Here is a 25,221-nt window from a genome sequence, read left to right as displayed (position 1 = left end):
CATTGATATTGTTTCTGTTCAGTAATATGTAAAATCCCCAACATTGATATTGTTTCCCTTCAGTAATATGTAGAAACCCCTCCATTGTTATTGTTTCTGTCAGTAATATGTAGAATCACCTACATTGATATTGTTTCTGTTCAGTAATATGTAGAATCCCCTACATTGTTAATGTTTCTGTTCAGTAATATGTAGAATCCCCAACATTGATATTATTTCTGTTCAGTAATATGTAGAATCACCTACATTGATATTGTTTCTGTTCAGTAATATGTAGAATCACCAACATTGATATTGTTTCTGTTCAGTAATATGTAGAATCACCAACATTGATATTATTTCTGTTCAGTAATATGTAGAATCCCCAACATTGATATTGTTTCTGTTCAGTAATATGTAGAATCCCCAACATTGTTAATTTTTCTGTTCAGTAATATGTATAATCACCTATATTGATATTGTTTCTGTTCAGTAATATGTAGAATCACCTATATTGATATTGTTTCTGTTCAGTAATATGTAGAATCCCCAACATTGTTAATTTTTCTGTTCAGTAATATGTAGAATCACCTACATTGATATTGTTTCTGTTCAGTAATATGTAGAATCACCCACATTGATATTGTTTCTGTTCAGTAATATGTAGAATCCCCAACATTGATATTGTTTCTGTTCAGTGATATGTAGAATCACCTACATTGATATTGTTTCTGTTCAGTAACATGTAGAATCACCAACATTGATATTGTTTCTGTTCAGTAATATGTAGAATCACCAACATTGATATTGTTTCTGTTCAGTAATATGTAGAATCACCAACATGATAATGTTTCTGTTCAGTAATATGTAGAATCACCAACATTGATATTGTTTCCCTTCAGTAATATGTAGAATCACCAACATTGATATTGTTTCTGTTCAGTAATATGTAGAATCACGTATATTGATATTGTTTCTGTTCGGTTATATGTAGAATCACCAACATTGATATTGTTTCTGTTCAGTAATATGTAGAATCACCAACATTGATATTGTTTCTGTTCAGTAATATGTAAAATCACCAACATTGATATTGTTTCTGTTCAGTAATATGTAGAATCACCAACATTGATATTGTTTCCCTTCAGTAATATGTAGAATCACCAACATTGATATTGTTTCTGTTCAGTAATATGTAGAATCACCAACATTGATATTGTTTCTTCAGTTATGTAAAATCAGATATTGTTTCTGTTCAGTAATATGTAGAATCACCAACATTGATATTGTTTCCCTTCAGTAATATGTAAAATCACCAACATTGATATTGTTTCTGTTCAGTAATATGTAGAATCACCAACATTGATATTGTTTCCCTTCAGTAATATGTAGAATCACCAACATTGATATTGTTTCTGTTCAGTAATATGTAGAATCACCTACATTGATATTGTTTCTGTTCAGTTATATGTAAAATCCCCAACATTGATATTGTTTCCCTTCAGTAATATGTAGAAACCCCTCCATTGTTATTGTTTCTGTCAGTAATATGTAGAATCACCTACATTGATATTGTTTCTGTTCAGTAATATGTAGAATCCCCTACATTGTTAATGTTTCTGTTCAGTAATATGTAGAATCACCTACATTGATATTGTTTCTGTTCAGTAATATGTAGAATCACCAACATTGATATTGTTTCTGTTCAGTAATATGTAGAATCACCAACATTGATATTATTTCTGTTCAGTAATATGTAGAATCACCTATATTGATATTGTTTCTGTTCAGTAATATGTAGAATCACCTATATTGATATTGTTTCTGTTCAGTAATATGTAGAATCCCCAACATTGTTAATTTTTCTGTTCAGTAATATGTAGAATCACCTACATTGATATTGTTTCTGTTCAGTAATATGTAGAATCATCTACATTGATATTGTTTCTGTTCAGTAATATGTAGAATCACCAACATTGATATTGTTTCTGTTCAGTAATATGTAGAATCCCCTACATTGATAATGTTTCTGTTCAGTAACATGTAGAATCACCAACATTGATATTGTTTCTGTTCAGTAATATGTAGAATCACCAACATTGTTAATGTTTCTGTTCAGTAATATGTAGAATCAACTACATCGTAATGTTTCTGTTCAGTAATACGTAGAATCATCTACATTGATATTGTTTCTGTAAGAACAAAATGTTGGATGTTTTCTTTTGGAGATAAACATATCATTCTTATCGTTTTGAACGTTAAATTTTGATTAAAATAATTGATGATGAAGAGATGAAGAAATTTGAAATCCATCATGTCAAACATTTACTGGGTTACTAACTTGTGTATGGAGTGTTCTCTTGGGAACAGCGTAACGACTAAAACTCTTGAAAATTAATTATGTTTTTAAAATATTCAGTAAATAGGTTTATTGAAAAATAAATGACAGGGAAGAGGAGAAATTTTGATTTCAATTAACAACTGCACGTGATGCAGATTTTTTTTCAGATGAAGCTATTTGAGGTTTTTGAATTGAATCTTTCCTATGTACACAAAAACAGGAGCAACACAGCTTAACATATTTCAATTATCAAATTCTGTTATAAATTGATAACAGAAAACATATCATTCGGTCGAGTAGCCACTTTTAAATGGCACACGGCATTGTTGTCAAGCATGACTTAAATATGGTGTCTATGACTGGAATACTAATTTCAGTGTCGTAATGACATTTTCAACATAACAAGTAAGGGAGTGCAACTCACAGCTAGTTACATCCCATGCATTCCGATGATAACGACTATAATCTAATATTGTGTTCTGTTACTCTCGGATTGAATATCAGTAACGCAATGCTTCGAATCCACAAACATTTTAATGTAGTCAAGCATCTACTCCGTGCGTCAAGTCAAGTTGCTAATAGGATTCTGGAGTACAGTTTATATTGCCGTGGCGTTATTGATAAAAAAAAACTTCTGGCACAATTACGTAAGCAGTTTTAATATTGTATTTATTATGTTTAGACAAAATGTTACTTACCCTGCATTGTAATCAATCTGCCAGCACTTTTGCATTGTGTATATGCACAATAACACACCTTACTAAGATGAGGAAGCTGAGGTTTAACATATGCCCAACAGTATCTGTATCGTTGTTTCTCTCTCCCACAAGGGAACATTGAGGTTAATTCACAAATGCCCTACTGTATCGTTATTTCTGTCTCCCACAAGTGTGCGTTGAGGTTAATTCACAAATGCCCAACTGTATCGTTATTTCTGACTCCCACAAGGGAACATTGAGGTTAATTCACAAATGCCCAACTGTATCGTTCTGACTCCCACAAGGGAACATTGAGGTTAATTCACAAATGCCCAACTGTATCGTTCTGACTCCCACAAGGGAACATTGAGGTTATTTACAAATGCCCAACTGTATCGTTCTGATTCCCACAAGGGAACATTGAGGTTAATTCACAAATGCCCAACTGTATCGTTCTGACTCCCACAAGGGAACACTGAGGTTAATTCACAAATGCCCAACTGTATCGTTCTGATTCCCACAAGGGAACATTGAGGTTAATTCACAAATGCCCAGATGTGTATCCTTACGGAATACGCTAATATTGATTTTCCAATTGTTGTGTTACTTCTGTATCCAACAGTGTACGTTCAGATTGATTTGTAAATGCTCAACTTATCGTTATCTTTGTCGGCAGGAGGACGCTGGTGTGGTGGCTAGTTCTCGGTATCCTCGCTGGTGTCGTCGCCGTTGTCTACGTCACGAGTGTTTCGTCCTTCCACGCAATCATCGACCGTACCAACTCTAGCTATGATTTCGTAATTGGTAGGTATTGTAGCTGTCCCGCCTGTCCTTAAGAGTGTTTTCCTTCCAATAAGTAGAAAATATATCCAGAAAGTACCGAGATATTAATCAAAATCAGGCAGAATAGTACCAGGTGTTACAGAAGTTTAAGCGTTTTCTGTTACATCGGCGATATTCGTCATGTAAATATTGGTCGATATAAGTTATCTTAGGTTATGGAATGTTGGATATAAGTATGCTCTGCTACATTCTGTATCCAATATTAGTCTAAAAATATTATTTCTGGTCGTTTTATTTTAATTTTCGTTATCTATGAGTCTATTACCTTTGTATTCTAGCTAAACTCTTTTTACGATGCATGTGTTGTTGTTACCGTTTGCAACTTAATACATTAACAAGTTATGGTATCATGTACTTAAAGAAAAAACAGTAGCTTTAGATATCTTATCTACACATGGCACTATAGGACATTATTTGTGATGTTACCGAGTACAGATCCTAATCATCTGGCTAGACAAGAAATGGATACAAGCTCGAAAATAAATCCGGGTGTCCGTTTTATATATGGTTCAATGATAGCAAGTAACTGCCGTGACCGTCTGCTCCATAACGGAGACAGGGGATTCCCATCTTCTCACGATGATAGCCAGTGGCTAGTAGGATTAATCAGGTGGGGGATGGGGGATTGTCGTGGAATCAGGTAACCACAACATCTTCAGTAAAAAAAAAAGGTATTTGACTCAAAAAGTAAATAATAGCTTCAACAATATACAAGTTCTTATCATTAACAACGTGAGTATTATATAAGATGTTGTGGTTTAAAACATCGGCGGTACTAAAGTAGGTAAATAAAATCAATTATATCCTTTTGTTTAGTGATGGGTTTTCTACAGAATAATACATCTCCAAAAGAATTTTACAAGTTTTAAACGGATCTATGTCACATACATTTATCTTGTTAATACTCTTAAAGTAAAGTAGCATTTCCTCACAAGTATCGTTAAAAGTCTAGCAGATAAAGCTGAAGATGAAATTTCTTTTTATTTGTTCATTTACAAAATGTATTTGTTGTACAACATAAATGGTTTGTGCACTGCCGATAAATCGAGCTTATATATATGTACAGTGCATATCTAAACATTCATCATTAAAAGATGAAAGCATTGCTATTAAATCAACAGAAACAGGAGGACTGTTCCCGGAATGTAGATAATATCACGTTCTCAAAATGAAGGCCGAGGTAGCTACAAAAATGATAAAAACCCTATAGATCAATACAGTAGGTAAGTTCAAAAACCGAACAAATGACAAATGAAACCCCTTCGTGCACAAATTCCTGTTACCATGTGCGGTGCTGGTCATATGGTCAGAATCAACACCGGTATGAGTATGTATCTACGGATTCAAGACGTAGAAAATGTGGCTTTAGTCAAGATAATACCAGGAAATTGAACTGTCTTAGTCGACATTGTAACCTTTGTTTCTATCTTACTGTCACGTAAATGATCTGTTCGTTTCTACAATATTCTGAAATATTTAGCTAGTTGCGTACTAGAGACCTTTGTCTCTGAGGTTTATTTTAGTTGAAAAATAACAGATATCACCGCGAGTGCGTTAGAATTATGAGAATACATGATCACAACTAATATGCTGAAAAATTGTAGAAACGACACATAAGTCGATAGTTCCTTTAAACGCTAATATAGACTTAGATACAATAGAGCGAAATAATAAAGTAAACTGTATGACACAGCTGTTTTTCCTACTAGGACTCGTACAGAAAGCTACCCCCCCCCCCCCAAATTAAATCAAGGAGGCGAATGAGAAAAATCTGCAGTGGGAGAAAGAAATGTTGTCTAAATAAAGAAAGGGAGGTGCATTAAACCCATAAATTCAATAAATTCTGTTATTTCCCTGTTTCTAATATTTTAAGAGGAATGTAAAGTACATATGTTTATTCTAAACAATGCCACTATTAGAATGATTTGAAACATGGCATGCATGTTAGGGCAAATCTCGGGCACTAAAAGTCCACCAGTAGTGTAAATCACCTGCAGTCTCTCAGGAAGTATCTCATGAAAATCTAAAGCCGTCGAAAGAAACGCCTGCATCTTAATGGGGAGGTGAATTAGGTCATTCAATAATATACGTTATTTTTGTCCTGTTATTTCTTTATAGCTTGATTTCGCTTAAACCTTTAGCCTTTTAAAGTGTCCCTTGTTCAAAAGAAAAGAAATGAATGATAAGGAGTCTGAATACAAGAATTCTTACCCCAAGTAAAATATTGCTTGTGGAAGCGGAATAGACAATATTTAACTCTACGAAGCCTCTGTTATAATGTTATCATTTTAGTATTTATTGTATAAATGCATAAGCAAATAATTGTTCGAGACACTTCTGAGTTTATCCACTTCCCCAAGTGATATTTGAAAACATTTTCTTGTATGTTTTAGTGGGTGCCGGAACAGCAGGGTCAGTTTTAGCCAGTCGTCTAACAGAAGACAGCAATGTTAAGGTTCTACTTCTGGAGGCTGGAGGTGAGGAAACACGTGACCCAAATCTGCACGTGCCGCTACTGTCTTCTCTACAGAAGAACCCGGATTTTGAGTGGATGTATTACACAGTGCCACAGAAATTTGCTGCTATGGGGATGAACGACAGGGTGAATATCATTGTACATGTGATGTAAAATATGATGAAATATCGACGTTTTCACAATCAATATCATAAATGTATGAAAAAAATATTGCAGATTTCAACGATTATATCAGATATGTTTTTAACAACATTTGAAAAATGTTATCACAATTCTTGTTGGTTGATGTAAGACAGTAAATCTTACATTAGAATTAATTTCTGCTGACATCTCAGGAAAGATGTACCTGATAAATGTTATATTATTGAAGCGATTGCGCGGAAGAGTTATTTCCCCTTTTTAATATCGTTTGTCGGCGTTTAGATAAGGTAGCAGAGGAAATGCTTAAAAGAAGAAAAATAAGATCTTTCAACTATTTTCCATTTTCTACATATATTTTCATAATGAAAAAATACATCAATGCAGTCAAACGGTTAAGTTTTAACAGCATATTCCAAACTTGAGTTAAGGAAACTCTTGATCGAAAATTTTATTCAGTTCCTTTTCCCCCTTAATTCTTTGTCAATCAGAAAGTTGTGATGTTTGACAAGATAAAGTAAGAAATAAAAATAAACCAAAATTAAGTCAGTAACTGATCACTCTTAACACTACATTTAAGTACATATCATTAACAGGTGTTTTTGAAGCTTATCTATAGAGACGCAGTGTCTCATTTCGCTGCCAGACGAGTGTCCGACTTACTGAAATGTGTCAATATAACGATGTTCGATGAAGTGTAACGACAGTTTTAGGGCATTATATATAGTGAATCACGTATCAAGTTCAAGAAAAAATATTTAGCTATTGATTCAGACTGCTCTCAGCCTCGAACAGTTTGCTTGGTCGGTGACCATCACAAGTTTCCAGAAAATGGATCGTTTCGCTAGGCCCACCGAGTTACAAATCTTGTTTAGTACAACAAACCTTGTTTAGCATAAGTATATTGACAGACGAGGCTGGTACTTGTGACCAGGAATCATTAGTTTAAATTTCAATTAAAAAAAACCCAGCTAATATAGGATACATGTGAAAAGAATAACTATAATGCTGAGAGCGTTGAACAGTATCCAGTAGATTTGAACGGGAATTACAAGACGATGTATCCAGTGAGGAGGAAAATAACATCGTCATTTAATCGAACTCTTTTCGGCGGAGTCCGATCCATTGCTTTCCTTACACTATACCAGAGACGTATATATCACGTGATATATACGTCTCTGACTATACCGAATTGGAAATGAAGTTCCGTCAAAGTGTTCTGAACATAAATATTAATATTTCGTTGGACCTTTCCACATGTCTCTCCTCTTCCTGACAAACTGAATCCACAATTTGCATAAATCTGGCCTATTTAATGGGAAGGCACGCATCGGCACCCCATCCGTGTTAGTGCGGTGCGACGATTTACCCAAATATACCCAAATACAGTCAAATAAAGCCAAATCGTACCAAAATCTTACCCAAATTCGTTCCCGCTTCATTTTTGTCCGTTTTGCCCGTTGGCCTATATGGTATTACGGAATTTATATGAATTGCCTTAGTAAATGGAAGCTAAAATTAGACAGATAGTCTATTTGATCATGTGTATATCGTTTATTAATATATTACCAGGAACGTATATATAACAGATATACGTCCCTGATAATACAGAGCCCGTTACGGCACGTTCCTGTAAATCGATTTGGCTTTGAGTATATTTGGGTAGATTGTGGGTATATTTGGGTAAGATTTGGCTTAATTTGGGTATATTGGGGTATATTTGGGTAAGATTTGGCTTTATTTGGGTATATTTGTGAAAGATTTGGGTATATTTGGGTAAATCGTCGCGCCCGTGTTAGTGTTAGGACGGTGTCAGGAATTTTCGTACCGAAGAATTTTCGTCCGAGGGCAATTTTCGTAGCACTATGGATATATATAGATAGGGTGTCAATAACCAATTATAACACCCTCCGTTGTGTTGATATTAAAATTTGATGTTTATACAATGATTTGACTGGTTTTTACCCAAGTACTGGTACGCGTCTGTTGTTAGCCGACAGGCGTGTCGTCTCACCATTGTTTTTTCAAGCCACAGAGGCGCTAATTACCTAGCCTGGCACAGGTGTGATTATGAGTTTAGATGACATCTCTACACATAACCTATTCTATAGTACTATGATAATAGTAGGAAATTCTCCGGGACGGAAATTCTTTGGTACGAAAATTCCTAGGACCGTTAGGACAACCGTACGCTGCACACCGCTTCCCTCCTCGATAGGAAGCCATTTTAGCGGATTTAAGAGCTAATTCACCGACTCCTCGTTCACTACCATAAATATTGCGAAGATGTGAAGTACTTTCACGTAAATAAACAAAGAAATTACCCCGGAAAATCCCAAAATAGATCACAATCACATGTAGCACAGTAATGCCAATAGGTCAACGCCTCTCCAGGGGCGGATTTAGAGGGGGGCGTGGGGGGCGCACGCCCCCCCTAAAATTGGCAGAGTAAGGGTGAGTTACGAAGTATACTGGATGGTCTTGGTCGTATGTTATGACTATCACTGTTCTAAACAGCTATAGATGACTTAAGTTGGGCTAATTTTCAAGTATACAGTAACTTTATTATAGTTGATCACATAACGACAGAAAGAGTTAAGTAAGTTAATTATAACGCCCCCCCTAACTTAAATTCCTGTATCCGCCCCTGCCTCTCAGCCAAAGGTGTGTTTTTCAGAAAAGTCGCAATTTCTCAGTAACGGAAATTCCACGGCATTCGCGTTTTCGGTAATGTGTATTTCATGTGCAGAACTATCTTTGAAGATCAATATAGCTGACCTCTCGGGGTACACTTTAATATTGACCGCCATATGCGTACTAATTAATAGAGTGAGTCGTATCTAATTCAGAAGAGTCCCTTATCGCGAAAAATACTGTCGTATATATATCACACACAGGTGTTTATCTGGTCGCGCTGATACCTGGTCAGGTGGTTGTCTGACCACGTGACTGTCTGGTCACGGACAGTGTGTTACTGGATAATGTTCCTGTCGATCGAGTTCGGTGATGACCGATATACATGATGTATCATGATAAGTATTACTGTCCATTGTATGTCACTCACCTCTTGTACTCACAAAAATCTATTTAACCCGTAACAATAGTGAACTACAACATCTTGATATATTTACAGTGAAAATCAATGCAAGTATACAAGTACACTCTCCTTGTATACGTAGATAGATGGGACACCGCTGTAGATACTGAGAGATTGAATGCGTGTAAATATAGAAATTACAAGTACGCAGTTTACTCATGCAAAACCTTTACGTACACACGCACTGAGGAATCTTGTTTTAGACGAAAACCATCATATGCATCTTCTTTTGATAAGAATTCTCTCCTGAAAGTTTTCACGTTTATAGGGCGATAAATCTCGTTATGACGTCATTTGGAATGGATCGGAATTCAAGCTCTTAGAGATAATTGATATAGTTTTTCTAGTTTCTATGTTTAAAAGCTGTACATGATACTCAAAGTTGATAAGGAAGAGGGTAGATGGATATGGGCTGATGATGGTAGATCTCAAACTAGTGTAGCCATAATATAGTATATGTGATCTCAACATACGTAGGTTATCTAATTCATTCTGGCAGGCAATTCTTACTCCACGGCAATTCAGATATAGATGAGAATCATAGTAAAACATTGTGAACTGTCCTGCTCAAGAAAACGGAGTGTACCCTCAGATACATAGACAATTAAACAGCTCAAAACACCGGGGTATATAATGTTTATAACAATAGTAATACTCTTTGTAACGTAAAATATAGAGATATATTGTTGTGAAACGGAGTGGACTGTCTTACTCAAAACAGCGGGGTATATAATGTTTATGACAATTGTAATACTCATTGTAACGTAAAATATAGAGATATATTGTTGTGAAACGGAGTGGACTGTCCTGCTCAAAACAGCGGGTTATATAATGTTTATGACCATTGTGATACTCATTGTAACGTAAAATATAGAGATATATTGTTGTGAAACGGAGTGGACTGTCCTGCTCAAAACACCGGGGTACATAATCATAATAAACAGACAATTGTCCTAGTTAAAATCAATTCAGATATAGAGGTGTATAATTGTTAAACGCTGTGAATTGTCTTGCTCGATACACCGGGTATATAATGATTGACAATTGTACTCTTTATCAAGTAAACATATACTTGATACAAGCTCAAGATACTGGGATTTGTTTTATGATATATAGTTGGCATTTTATTTTTTCTTTTACTATAAATCTGTGTTCTTCCTAATGTCTCCCTTAACACTGTCTGATTTTTGGCCTTAACTTGAGCGTTTGCCACTGTAAGGAAGGCTTTGGGTTTTGTCCCAAGGCCGAGACATACTTTTAAAAAGGTACTTTGTAGTTTCTACTGCCAGCCCAGTGGTCAGCATTGTGGTAGAGTAACGACTGTTTAACAGTATGATGTGAACGGATAGGGTGTCCAGCTAGAAACCTGAGACAGTATGTACCAGTAAACAACTTTCAATACAAAGATATGACATAGATATATGGAGTAGAGCTAAATGTTAAATTAATCTACATCACACAGCTGTTTCGTCCTATGTCTATCTATTCAAATGATGATTCTGTGTTTACCAACTTCGTGTCGTGTGGGCTCTATTCCTTATTGATATTGAATTGAGTGATTTCACCCAAAGTGCTATTAAGTACCAAACAAAATAACGAAGCACATTATATGTACATAATGGTTGTATGTGCATAATTGTTGTATTATTGTTTTCTTTTAGACCCGATTTTACTGCTACGATTGTTTACCTATGTATAAACATTCTTCTTGATCTTCTTCTGTTGTTTTCTATCATGTTTGTCAATGCTTCATTGCTTGCTGTGAATATATTTGATTTTCTAGGAATCTTGTCACGGACTGTTTTGACATTGATTCTGATTTGCGGTCCTGCAATATCTGTTATATAGACTGTTGGTATTTCTTTGTGTGTAATGTTTTAATTTCTGTGTTGAGATGTCTGTCATGTATTATTTTGTTCCTGTCGTTCCAGTATTTCTCATTTATTATCCCCGCGAAACAAGTTGCGGGGGATATTAATTTGGGTTACGTGCGTCCGTGCGTCCGTCGGTCGGAGATGTTTCCGGGATATAACTTCAAAACCGTTCAACGCAACTTCACAAAACTTGCTGTATAAAATGAATTAGTGCCCTAGTTGTGCCTTTTGTTATTGACGACATTTTACTTTTTTATGTTTTTGTGTTACCATCGAAACATTTAAATCTTATTTAACAATAACACAAAATTAGTGTTTACTTTTCTTTCCAGGCTACAACTTCTAAACCGTTCTACATAACTTAACAAATCTTTCTGTATATATTAGGTTAGATTAGTTTCCTATTTGTTCCTTTTGCTATTGACAAAATCTAATTTTTCATGTGTGTGTATATATATATATATATATCCTGTTACCATGGAAACAAAGTAAAAACACAAAATCAGTGCTTACTTTCCTTTCCGGGCTACAACTCCAAAACCATTCATCTCAACTCCACAAAACTTTCCGTATATATCAGGTTAGTGCCCAAGTTTTACCTTTTTTTACTGAGGATATTTTATTTCCTTTTTTCTGTAACCTTCGAATTTATCGATTTCTTGTGACTCCAGAGATTAAAGAGTGTTGCCTAAATTTGTTCATTGACAGTAATATCTACATCAAGATATAAACTCTCACTACATGGCTGATATAACAGATATATATATATTAATATATCTTCAGGTGCAGCGGTACATAATTGATTGACGTCATATAATGATATGTTATACCGGTATATAAGTGCGGTTCATTGTTTTTATTTATTTTCTATAGTTAATTCTTGGTTTTCCAGGAACTGTTGTCCCAGTTTGGTCACATTATACTATCATCGTTTTTTGCGTATATCTTTAAACCTAATTTTTTGGTTGTATTTTATGGGTTGTTATCTTTAATGAATTTAATGGCTTAATTCAATTCTTTTTCCGTCATTGTTTTTTCTCGTTTTTTTCTGCTGTTCTATCACGTGTTTCTGTTTTTTGTACTGTTTTAATTTTATTCTTTTTATATAATGTTGTTTTACTGTCAAAACGTTCTGATATATTGTAGATCGTTGATGGTATTCCCGTGTTTTAGATACATGTGTTACCAGTACAATAATTGTATCCTAACCGTATTAGCTCTCCGGTGTGATCTTTGTTGCACTATGATAACGACACTGCTATCAAGAATGACATAGTTTAGCAATCTACAGTGGATATGTAGGCCTTTAAATATATGTTTATTGATTCCTTATATAAAAAAGCTGTCCTAAATCCCTAATCCTCAGATCTATTATATCAATAAAATCAAACCGTCTAGGTTATTCCAGTAGAGTCTAGTAGATAATATTTCATTTCAAAGTTCGCAATGAATCGATAACATACCACTTTCTCCAACAAAAGAACTGACTCATCGACTATAAATATTGATTTGTGATGGTCTGGTCAGATATAACTGATATCTCTCTCCATTCCGATGTACAGTGCGATTCTCACAGAAATGTATACTTCTTTCTAACAATCTTTCCGGTGTACAAGTCTAGCGTGTTACTGCGCTATGCTATAGTTTGTAGTTTAAAGTATTTACGATGAAACAATTCATTAAAATAAATTGCCCACAGTGAGAGTCGAACTCACGACCCCTGGTTTACGAGACCAGTGCTCTAACCACTGAGCTATACGGGCTTTACATTCCAGATTTTATTGTCGTAAAATAAACAGCTGTTTCGTTTCAATATTGAATATTTGATCTATGGTTTGACCAGCTGTATAGTGCACAATGCGATATAACCACATCGTTACATTGATCTGTTTATACACCACGGATATCTGTACAAGATATCGATCGACATTTTTATATCTAATACCTATATCTACATTTCTATATCTAACTGATTGAATTTTTAAATTAAGACTTTTTATTACTTTATGCTAATTTTGTCTGAAAATATATTGTTAATGCTTGAAAAATTATCATTAAAACAACAAACTATCTTAAATTAAACATAAAACATGGATATCATGTCTTCCATGAGTTACAAACAAGCGCATTAACATGGCATGAAAAAACACAGCATACATTGACGTCACATTAAATTACAATATACTGGATTACAAACGACTTTACAAAAATAGTGTTTCACTAAAACAGAAAATATGTCACTCAGTTCATCTTGCTAAGGCTTGACTTGGCAATGAATTATGACTTTCGCTGCGACGAATGAGAATAAGACAGTTAGTAGGTGTGGGTGACAGAAACCGTAGTTTACTTACCTTGTCATGTTACATCATATTGTTTACAAATAATGTATAAATGCATTGTGAAATATGCATTGTTCACAAATCACAATGTGTTTTCCCTATCTTGTTTGCAGGTGTCTTTATAGCTCATTAGATCGATGGTCCAGTGGGGAGTACGATTATGTAGGTGGTAGATTCAAACAACTACAAGAACACAATAAGAGAATGCTTAAACAAGAGATAGCTTCAGGGGTAACAGAGACCAAAATTGTCAACAGTTTTGTCAGTTACTGAACCGCAATTAAGATTTTATTACATGATACGTATCACAACTTAGAAGTAAGGTTAATGCCAAATTTGGCTTATAACAGGTTGTGATTCTAAAACAGATTTTATATGTGATATAGATGCTTGATAAAGACATGCAGTAAGTCACACAGGAAAGCAGCGTCACATTGCACGTTCTACGCTATCGCCTGAGCTACACGACAATCTTAAATGTTGAAGTGTTCCTGACAACCTCAATACTGATATTTTGACATTATGTTCATTAACATGCACAGCGTTGAATATAAAACAGAACAAAGATTCGTATTGTGGATAAAAAGAGAAAAAATCATGCCCAGCACGGTTAACCCTGCAAGACACAACGGATCATGGAAATACAGACATAACCCATTGTTTAAGCAAAGAGGTGTCTTGTACCAGCACTATTACTTAAACGCTTAGGCAGGAGTCTACAGGCAGTTGATGTTCAAAACAAATAAATGAAAGGACAGCTATATACATGTAGTTGTTATTACAGATCATAGTTTGGGAAACAATGCTAGCTAATCACATGAATTGGTGATAAAATCTTGGGCGTGATTAAAACAATTAGCGGTATATTTTGGTAATGAAGACATCACAATACAAGAGTCAAACTTTTTTGCCTCAAATTCAAAATGTTAACTGCAAAGAACAAAATATTACACTTCAGTGGCTTGGCTCATCTGTAACACTGGAGAGAGACAAACTTGTTGGAAACATGACCCAGCATGTCATCATTCCAGAAGGCTAGTAAGCCATGGTGTTTCCACCACATAAGTTAATGAAGAGGGATGATGCAGGCAAGATGACGAATCTGCTTGAGGATTTTTGGTACTTGTGATGTGATTGGCACGGAGATGAAACCTGCAGGAAGCAGAATGCTAGAAAACTTGTAGGTGCACAGCAGCCGTGAACACTGTTTTGAGTGAAGTCTTGTACGTGTAATTCACTGACACTAATTTGTACGAGAGTGCTTACCACTGAGCTGCGATAACCACAGGTAGTCTGAGTCACCACAAAAAGCAACACTACCTTCTATAAAAATATCTCTATAGATGCTGTAGATGCCGAAGCAGGAAGCTGGTGAACCAGGAGATATTCCAATTCCTTTGTAGACATAAACTAATGCCACTAGTATGTCAAATCGGCTTCTGCATGTATAAATGCGTTATGTGAAGGATGCAATAATGAGCAGCTGAGTGTTGAAGATTCTATAGGGTGAAATTTCTCACATTTTACAACGGATGCCGTAAAACTAAGACGGACAACTGCAACTGTAGAACGCATGCGCTGATAAAAAAGTGACACTACAAAGCTTATGCGAAGAGCACCCATACCCAGCAAAGTGATATTGGCAGCTCCTGCAAAGTTGGACTAGATGATTTGAAAGTTTTTTTTGTAAAAGCTCTTTCAAGGAATTCGTGGCTAACAAACACGTTGCTCGAGATTTCTTGCTTCAAGAGATCGAACCGCATTCCCAGGACCTTCGTCTGAGGGTTTTAAGGCAGATACTCCACCGATCTAGCGATACCTTTACCTAAAATGATTGATAAAGTCTGGTTAGCTTACCTTAAGTAGAATATCAACGGTTTAGGTGTCATGTTATTGAGTCTAATTCTTAGTTGTGTGGGATCTTCGTTGAAACTACCAATAGCGCTGTAAGCAAGAATGACATACTTGAAAATCGACTGTGGATACATTTACGTTGGTATACACTCACACTGATTCTATTAATTGCTGACGTGCCGAAGTCCTTTTCCATATCTATTACCCTTTTCCTGGGAAAAAGGCTATGGTGTGAATAAAATGATACCCTCACAAATAACGTTTTCATTCTTCCCATACTTGTTCACAACCGACCACCAACTTTTGACACTACCGAAATGTTTTTGTTTCCTTTTATCTCAACATATAAACAACTTTCCCATACCGATCCTTTCGTGTTTATTTGTTTTATTATATTTCATACATGAAAGAACAATTCATGAAAACTAAAGTTTGCCCACAGTGAGAGTCGAACTCACGACCCCTGGTTTACGAGACCAGTGCTCTAACCACTGAGCTATACGGGCTTTCCATTCCTTCAGTTTATCTATTGACTAAAAATAAACAGCTGTTTCGTTTCTATATTGAACACTTAATCTATGGCTTGACCAGCTGTAAAATGCACAATACGGTATCACTACATTACAACGATCTGTCGATACACAACGTGTATGTATACAGGATATCGTAGGCTTTATTGGGTCATATCAGACATGTGATTTTTCTGTCCATATTTTCTATATCTGTATACTAATTTTGTTAAAAACAAATTGTAAATAGTTGCATTATCATTACGAACCCAATATATATACATATGTAACTACGTCAACAAATTATCTATAATCAAATGTTTAACATTATCATAACTTTCATGTATTAGAAGTAAGTGCACTAGCACGGAAAAAACCCAAACAAACAACCAAAAACAAAAATAAAAACAAAAACAGCGGGATGAATATGTCGAAGTCAGATTCTATCAAGAGATATTTAAAATCAGTAACAACTAAAGAAAGATGATGTTTTACCAAACCAGAAAATATATTGCACACAGAAAGTGAACGATCATAAGTATATGTGCTTTTTTTCTGCCATTAAAATAGGTTAAACTTGACACTCATTAACCACCTTTTTATGACCAATGACTTTTCTGTAACGATTTGCCCGTGGATCCTACGATAGACGTGCGGTAAGACATGTAACACAGGGTTAAAATCGTATATCAATTGTAGTTTTTATTGAAAGTCTGTGTGGACTCAATGCCAAGTCAATCAACAAATTTTGTGTTTCTTCTGAATGTCTCATTATTTTGCATCCTGTTTTGAACATTTGTTAGCATAAGGAGTCACATGCAGCATGCAGAGGTTGGCCGAGCAGTCGAGACACTGCAAGCAGGACAATCACAACGAACTGTGGCTGCACACTGCAATGTCTCACAGAATGTCATTTCTCGATTATGGAATCGATTCTAGATGATCGGAAACGTCACCAAGGGATCTTGATTGGGTAAACTACGGTGTTCGATATGCCCACCAGGAAAGTTATTTAGGCACTCTCACTAAGCGAAATCGGTTGGCAAGTTCCATAAGGTTGAATAACAACTTTCGCCAACCAACTGGAAGAAGAATTTCTGCACAGTAAGGAATAAACTTCACAGCCCCGAACCACGCGTTTACAGACCCGCTTTACGCCCTCGACTCTCACGATGTTCCGGTAGAGCTTGGCAGCAATTAGCAGCTGACCATGTGAATTGACGACTGTTCCAGTGGCGGCTTATTCTTTTTGACGGATGAGTCAAGGTTTTGTGTGGACGTCTTGATGGCAGAAGGCATGTTTGGCGTGGGTTGGGCGAGAGGTATGCTGGCTACTGCGTCACTGATCATGAACGTTTCGGTGTAGGCTAGGTAAGGGTGTGGGTAGGGATCAGTTTTGATGGCCGGACTGACTTGTACGTGATTGAAGGTGGTAGCCTGAAAGGTTAACAGTACTGGGATGAAACCCTTCATCCAACTGTATGGCCCTTTGTTTGGGTGCTGTCGGCCCTGAGTTTGTACTGATGGCAGAAAATGCTCGATCACACAGAGCTAAAAGGATTTGTGAATAAGTACCTTCAAACAGAAACTAGCGAGCGTATGGACTGGTCAGTCTTTCGCTCGACTTTAACCCGATCGAGCATGCATAGGACATGTTGCAGCAAAGCATTACCGATTGGCAACCGCCAGGAGCTTGCTGATGTTCTTCAACACTCACTGTTGATAGTGTTGCTGAACCCACTAAAACATTTTGAATTTTTGGCACCATCGGAACGTTCACTTTGTTTGAAAAGGCTATGAACTTTTTATTTAAATCATATTCTACATGCTTGTATATTGTCCGACTTCACTCCTGTATTTCATATAAAGTTTTTGCCTATTGATGCAAAAATTATCTGTAAAAAGTGATTCCTAAAACGTTTGTGCCCAGTGTATATCACACTTGTCTATTATTTGTTTTGCAAGGTGACCGTTGTCATCGTCACGTTTTATCTTCTTCCCCTCCCTAAGGTCTGACATGACATTTACTCATTTCGGCCTCAGTATTGTGCGACCGCCCAAGTCATGCAGATGACCCGCTGTACATCATTGAGAATAAACATAAAAATGAGTCCTCGGACACAACCATTGCAACACAGAAATATTCCTAATTTCAGTATCCTGATATCTAATCGTACACTTCTGACAGACCTTCATCTGAGGTTGTTAAGGCGGACGCACTTCCAGTTGAGCAGTTGTGTCGCCTTAGATAAATGATCAAATCTGGTTAGCTCGACTTCAGTGTAATATTACCAGTTCACGTATCATGCTACTGCGTCCAAGCAATGGCAATTCATTGTAAGGACAATATAAAATATTTGTGAGTGATACATCAACCCCAAATGATTTATTTTTTGAAAGTCCTTAACATTTCTTGGCACTAACCTAGTACTTGACAGTCTTCGTATCAATATCGGACCCCAGGGCAGTGTCGAGAATCTCCATTGATAACAACACATAAACCGGGGACGTAATCAATTTAAGATCGCGCGGAACATTCTATTATCATTCAGTTTTGATGATTTCGCTTCCTTCTCCTAGTGACTTTGTTTGGAGAATATTTCCTTCTGTGTTTTGACATTGATCCGTTCGTCCTGTTTTATTGTATTATTCAAAGCAATACAACATTCACATAGCTTGTTTTTGAATTTTAGCTATACGAAATGAAGGTTGATTTTATCGGAAGTTGCTCTTCATATAACAAAGATTCTTATGGTGTTGATATTTTACACTTACTTATATGACAGGCCATTCGTATCCAACGGGGGCGTGCCCTGGGCGGGACCAGTATCCTGAATAACATGCTCTACCTCCGAGGAAGTAAGGAAGGATACGACGAATGGGAGAAAGCCGGTTGTAAGGGATGGGGCTTCCGTGACGTCATTCCATACTTCCTCAAGTCTGAGGACAATGAGGGGGAGCAATTCAAACCTTCTGGTAAGTATGGTAATCTGAAGAGAAAGTTAAAGCGAAAGTTATCACAGATACTGCTCCGGTTAATCACACTGTGGCGATGAATACAATAAAAGACAAGCCAAGTTGTAGCATCATATTCAGCTGCTCCTCCTAAGAATTCACATAAATATGACGGATTTTTGACAATGAATGCAATATTAGTTCGATGGTATGCTATGATAATCCCTAACTCTTGTGTATTGTGACTTTAACTTAGCCTATCACGCCGCCAAGGGTCCTCTAATTGTAACGCCAGTATCAAGTCCACATTCACCTCTGGACGACTCCTTTCGACAAGCAGCTCAGCAACTTGGCTACAAAGACATCGACTGCAATGGCAAAGAATCTATAGGTAAGTCTTATGTAGTGTCAATATTTCAGTTACTTACAGTAATGTAAACTAAAATGTAAAAGTAAAATACAAATTTAGGATCAGACACAGTAGAGCAAAATCACGAATTAAAACATTTTTACAATTTCCAAGAGTCAGTGGTATTAATTTCTTGATGTAATGGTCAGTTGGACTGTTTACCTGATGTGCATGTAATTATGCAACATAATCTATTATTATCCCGTGTTACTCTAGTAAGTACATTATGTGTTATCTTGGTCATATCTAGGTTATTGTGGAGTACAAGCAACCACGAAGAAAGGAGTTCGGGTGAGTGCCTCTAAGGCCTTTCTCAGACCAGCCATGACTCGACCAAACCTTCATGTTGCTCTTTTTGCTCACGTTACCAAGGTAAGTTCGAAGCAAATAATTTCGCATGTAAAAAAAGAAACATTATGTAAGTATATAGTTCCTTTCATTTTTGCAATAGTATTGTTTACGCATTTTTTAAAAATCTTATTTGTTCCACATATTCTTTATAATTCCCTTTGACTTTTTATATCTATTAAAACAGTAAAAAGAGACTTGCCCACAGTGAGAGTCGAACTCACGACCCCTGGTTTACGAGACCAGTGCTCTAACCACTGAGCTATACGGGCTTTACAACAACAAAAAATGGACCAAGGAAAAAAGTAGAGAAAAATCAACATTTATAATCTGTAAATCTGTATGACCTTATGGCACTGAGCGCCTGATGATAGACACGAAACTCTAAGAGTTTACTTATATCTCTCCTTTGTGTTGTAATCAAAATAGTAATATTTTTGTGTTGTTCTCACTTGCTTATATATTGACCTGATTTAAAAGGCATTGCTAATTTTTGTGATAATTCGGACATAAAATCCATGACTATCGTTTAATGTATGTCCATCACTTATATCTCTGACACGATGAAGGTGCTGATATCCAATGGAAAAGCGGTAGGTGTGGAGTTTTTAAGGAACGGCCGGAGAGAAATAGCCGGAGCCACACATGAGGTGATCCTGTCTGCTGGACCAGTGGCCACACCACAGATCCTTATTCTTTCAGGTGTAGGGCCCAAGGATCTCCTCTCTGATCTTAAGGTATATATCTGGTAATATCACTCAGATATTAGGTCCGTCTCAATATTTTAGATATTTTATATTTCAGAAATTTTAAACGATTTACTAAATTAATTTTCTTTCCTCATATTTTTGTGTAATCTTTATTATCTTATTTACGTTTTGGGTTTCCATGTGAATCGCCCTAAATGGACGATGCCGTTGTATGTGTTTTTGTACAACTCTACAAACACAATGATAATGATAAGGAGGGGTATATTTATACAGGTGTCACCTCACTCGGAGATTCCGGTGGGAGAGAACCTGTATGATGGTTTGATGGTTCCAATGCGGGTGTTCATCAACGAGAGCTTCACTATAACGCCTGCTCGATCCACAAGCGTCATCAGCCGTATGAAATATAAGGTGTCCGGTGCAGGTAAATATACAGTTACAAATTCATCTATTGGTTTACATTATAAAAGCCAGTGTAGTTGTTAATTGCTGAATTTAAAAAATGCCTCAATAAATCTAAAAGATACCGTCCATTTTATGAATTACTGTATATAGTTCATGTGCACGAAGGATATGTGCCATTACAGGTCATTCGAAACGTTATCCATGCTATAAAAGATTTTTGAGTGATAGCTGTTATTTTTCCAGCAATGACGCAAGCAGCATTTTGTAACGGAAGGGAGCATATCTCCTCAGCATGTTTTTTAAAGATCGGATGCATTTCACTTAATTTACACCGAGGTTTATGTTTAAAAACTAGTTCATATCATGAAATCTTTTGAACAAACACTCTGTTATGAAAACCAGCTGACTATGATATATCTATGTTATTTAAAATGTTAAATGCGCCTATTTTTTTTTTAGATTTCCGCAGTGAAACATATGGTTTTACGGTTTTAAGTGATATTTCACCTTTGTACAAAATCTTAATTGAATTATCAGACAATGCCATACATTGCATGAAATACTAACTTAATTTTAAATAATGTCTGAGATGTGAACAATATTTCAGGCAAAATAATGGTAACAGATAATACACTTCAAATTGTAGAAAGAGCGGCAAATTCAATCTGGCACCAATGGAAATGAGCATGCAAAAATATCCAAATTTCCATCCCACTTGCCATCTTGACGAAATAGAACTGTTACCCATCAAGAAACAAAGGATATCCTCTATGACTTTCCTTTGGGAAAATCAGCTGTTCGCAAAAATGTCGGTGTCCTTTCTATAATCCTTGTCTTAAAAAAATTAACCATTTTTACCGTTTGTTGTCACAAAACATTTAATATATTAAAACATTACACAGGTTATTTACCGATGCCTGCCGGAATTTTTGGACACATTTTTACATCATCCGAAGAAGGGGATGTAACACCAGATTTACTGATCTCTGGGATGGCAACAATTCCAGAAGTGTGGGAAGGTTTCGACTGGAATCTTAAAAAGAATGTGAGTATCACATGTATTTGATGGCAATATCGGTGTTGTTTTTTACTCTTCAAGGGATTTTTTCAAGAATATGATTGAATAACTGCGTAACAATCTTCCTTGGTCACATAGTACCGTTTTACAGTATTATTGTCTTTATTATGGAAAGTAGTTTGAATGATCTTAAACATTGAGGTCCTACTGTAAAGACTTAAGGTTATATATTTATAAAATTTTAAGACTATTGACGATTTACTCTTTATATTCGCACCAGATCCTGAGTGATCTGTCGGAGAACAATGACGACCACAAGGAGGGGATGATGCTGATAGTACAGCTACTTACACCTGCTAGTGTTGGGAGGGTCACACTAAAGAGCACTAACCCATTCGAACATCCAACCATCGACCCACACTATCTTGAAGATCCTGATGACGTCAAGGCTCTTATCAAAGGTCAGTTGAAGTGATCAATTTCGCATAAACCTAAACATTAAAATTATATAATATACATGCTGGCAATGGCAAGGATTATATAGTAAGAGAACCCAAAACAACCGATTTCCATCTAAATGTTGATAAAATCTAATGTTATTGCACCCTTCAACGTTTTTTTTATTGTTATTCATAACAGGAATGAAGCTTGCTTTCAAATTAACAAGAACCAAAGCATTTAGAAGATTGGATCCAAAGCTTCCTAGAAGAGTTCTATCCAAATGCTCTAAACATAGGGTCAACAGTGACCCGTACTACGAGTGCCTGATCCGTTACCTGGCGGTATCCTCGGAGACTGTTGGGGGCACATGTAAAATGGGGGATGTAGCTGACAACTCCACAGTCGTAGATCTCCAGTTGAGGTAGGATACTCATCAGTCAAAAAGATTGTAGCGACTTAATAAAGGGAGATAACTCAAAATATCATAAGGTCTAGATGGGTTATTTGCAAACGGTTCTCTTTGTGTCCTTTTTTTAAGTATTCCTGTATGATGATAACTGCTGACAGTATGATATAAATCATTGCTTTAATCTACATATACCAATTTCCCTGATCCCATTCTTTATCTTTAACATTTTTAACAATAAACCAATATATAAAGTAACAACATATATGTCTGATCTTCGGTAAACATTCTAGATTTTATGTGTATCGCTATTTAGAAAATCACATTGTATGAGATTGTTACTTATATGTGTTTCCAGGGTAAAAGGTATACATCAACTGCGGGTCGTCGACGCATCAGTACTACCTACACCTCTTTCCGGTGCATCGTACGCACCCGTTGTCATGGTAGCAGAAAAAGCTGCTGACATTATAAAAAAGACATACCAGAAGCGACTTAAACGCCGACCTAGCTGATGTAATACTTGTGGTTAGATGTTCTTGAATCGCCTCATCACTAACACTGTAATATTTACTTATCATCTCATTGTGTTGAGCGAATGGTCCGAACGTCATGTTTGATAAGAATGACGTCATAGGATATTGTTATTTATTGTTCGTCCTTAATTAATGTGTATACGTGTGTTTTCTTATTTATGTTGGTGTAAAGGCGTGATCTCCCTAATTGGTCGAAACTGATGAATGGACTGATTTTAGCGCCATTGTCTCACAATATGAAAGATGTTTCCCCTTTCTAATAAATACAAATACCAGTGCTATTAATCCTTTTTTGGATGACAGTTATCTCCCTTGTTTTCGATAATAATTTATTTTTTGTATCCATTCTAAACAAAGTGTAATTGTCTTCGACGACAACAGTTTTGCTTCCCTTGTTTGTTGATAATGGTGCGGTGCAAAATGTATCATCTCTCCATTTGTCATTTTACACGTTTTTTGTATTCATATCGGGAGTTTTGTCTTCCATGGTTTATATCTAACGTCAGGCTGTCTACAAATCATCGGCCTTTTTCGTCCAGCGTTCTAGTGCTGAAGTATTATTTGTTCTTATTATATATAAGAAAGATGTTTTCGCTATCACAGCAATAGATTTAAAGAGCCGTGTACATGACATTATGATCTCAGAGGCTGACAAGGTTAGATATCGTACTTATTCGATCAAGGAAACTAATGCTGAAATCGCGTCTTCATTCTGTAATACAAATCCTCTCGAATGGCAATACATTCGTTGGGAATGATATAAGACAATACGAGTATTCTCATGTTTGAAGTTATGCTCAGAAACAGAAGACAAGACAAGGGATAAAGAACAATGTCGTTAAAACAATCTTTACAAATTATCTTTATACAATTCTCTGTAAATACTTGGCAAATAACATGTTCCCAAACCGCATTGAACGAAATATAAGTTTATCGTTTAGTGACATTCGACACCTGAAATTTCTCACCCACAACCACAAACAGAAATGGTAGTTGTCTATTTTCTCTATCAACGACTTGTACTACTTAGTATAGTAACTACCAGTATTTTACTTCTCACCTGTTTTTTCTGTTTCCTTGGCAACGTTTAGCTGTAGATGTATTGACAGTCTCGTGCGTATTAGAATCCTGAAACCTTTCTTTCCACCATTTTTTTCGTAACCCAACAAATGATAAACTAATAATGTTGGAATGCATATCTTCTATATGGAAATTGGTAGAAAAGAATAGGAGTTTACTCTTTAACTTATATGACATCAATTAAGATTTGAAATCGCTTGTAAACTGTGTTGGTCTTTTGATTGAGATGTATATTTTATGCTGGTGTATGGATTATGTTGTATTGAACGAAATAATGAGTTTATCACGAAATGTAGATTTAAAAGGCCTATTATTAGATATTAAACATGACTGGTTAGATTAATTTAGATAATAGTGCAAAAAGAATGTCACGAGTGATGACCTTGTTCTATGAGGACAGTTTGTTTTATTGTGCTGTTAATTTTTAGAACAATAAACATTTTTTTTTTTTTTTCAAAGTCATATGTTTGTTATATCTGGAGAATGGTGTATACACGCAGAGCTGTTTGCAGCACACAAACAATACGCTTTCAATAACGACCTAAATATAATTATTAGCAAATAATGATATAAAATTTGAAATAATCTCAATCCTTTAATATATGTTTTTAAGGATATAGTATATTTTACTGGATATGGTTAAGTGGATTTTCCTCGATCCTCATATTGGTAAGAATTTACGATAACGAAGGTGTTAGGATTGTTTTGAACAAGAACCAATGTTTGATGGAGGAAATGTTGGTTTATAGCCCTTACGATAAAACA

At 35.9% G+C, this 25,221-nt stretch overlaps 1 protein-coding gene and 3 non-coding genes across 4 annotated transcripts in view; 1 reads left to right on the top strand and 3 right to left on the bottom strand.

Annotated features, from left to right (window-relative positions):
• LOC132547960 (glucose dehydrogenase [FAD, quinone]-like) overlaps positions 1-24,906 on the top strand; it is a 35,539-nt gene extending 10,633 nt beyond the window's left edge. Inside the window, exons 2-12 of the mRNA XM_060211778.1 lie at positions 3,695-3,822; positions 6,255-6,463; positions 18,935-19,124; positions 19,360-19,494; positions 19,763-19,884; positions 20,430-20,597; positions 20,844-20,994; positions 21,878-22,020; positions 22,274-22,454; positions 22,633-22,855; positions 23,199-24,906. Coding sequence (XP_060067761.1) covers positions 3,695-3,822; positions 6,255-6,463; positions 18,935-19,124; positions 19,360-19,494; positions 19,763-19,884; positions 20,430-20,597; positions 20,844-20,994; positions 21,878-22,020; positions 22,274-22,454; positions 22,633-22,855; positions 23,199-23,355 — 1,807 coding nt within the window. The 3' untranslated portion in view covers positions 23,356-24,906. The remainder of the gene's footprint in view (positions 1-3,694; positions 3,823-6,254; positions 6,464-18,934; positions 19,125-19,359; positions 19,495-19,762; positions 19,885-20,429; positions 20,598-20,843; positions 20,995-21,877; positions 22,021-22,273; positions 22,455-22,632; positions 22,856-23,198) is intronic.
• Positions 13,137-13,209, bottom strand: Trnat-cgu (transfer RNA threonine (anticodon CGU)). The gene has a single exon. It is a non-coding gene; the product is annotated as a tRNA-Thr (tRNA).
• On the bottom strand, positions 16,073-16,145 carry Trnat-cgu (transfer RNA threonine (anticodon CGU)). The gene has a single exon. It is a non-coding gene; the product is annotated as a tRNA-Thr (tRNA).
• On the bottom strand, positions 20,060-20,132 carry Trnat-cgu (transfer RNA threonine (anticodon CGU)). The gene has a single exon. It is a non-coding gene; the product is annotated as a tRNA-Thr (tRNA).
• Positions 24,907-25,221: the final 315 nt, after the last annotated feature.

Source organism: Ylistrum balloti, unplaced genomic scaffold, assembly GCF_031769215.1.
Source record: "Ylistrum balloti isolate Yb309-2 unplaced genomic scaffold, AGI_CSIRO_Ybal_v1 Utg369990, whole genome shotgun sequence".
NCBI lineage: Eukaryota > Metazoa > Mollusca > Bivalvia > Pectinida > Pectinidae > Ylistrum > Ylistrum balloti.
Note: the sequence above shows the minus strand (reverse complement) of the source record. Positions and strands in the feature narration are given on the sequence as shown.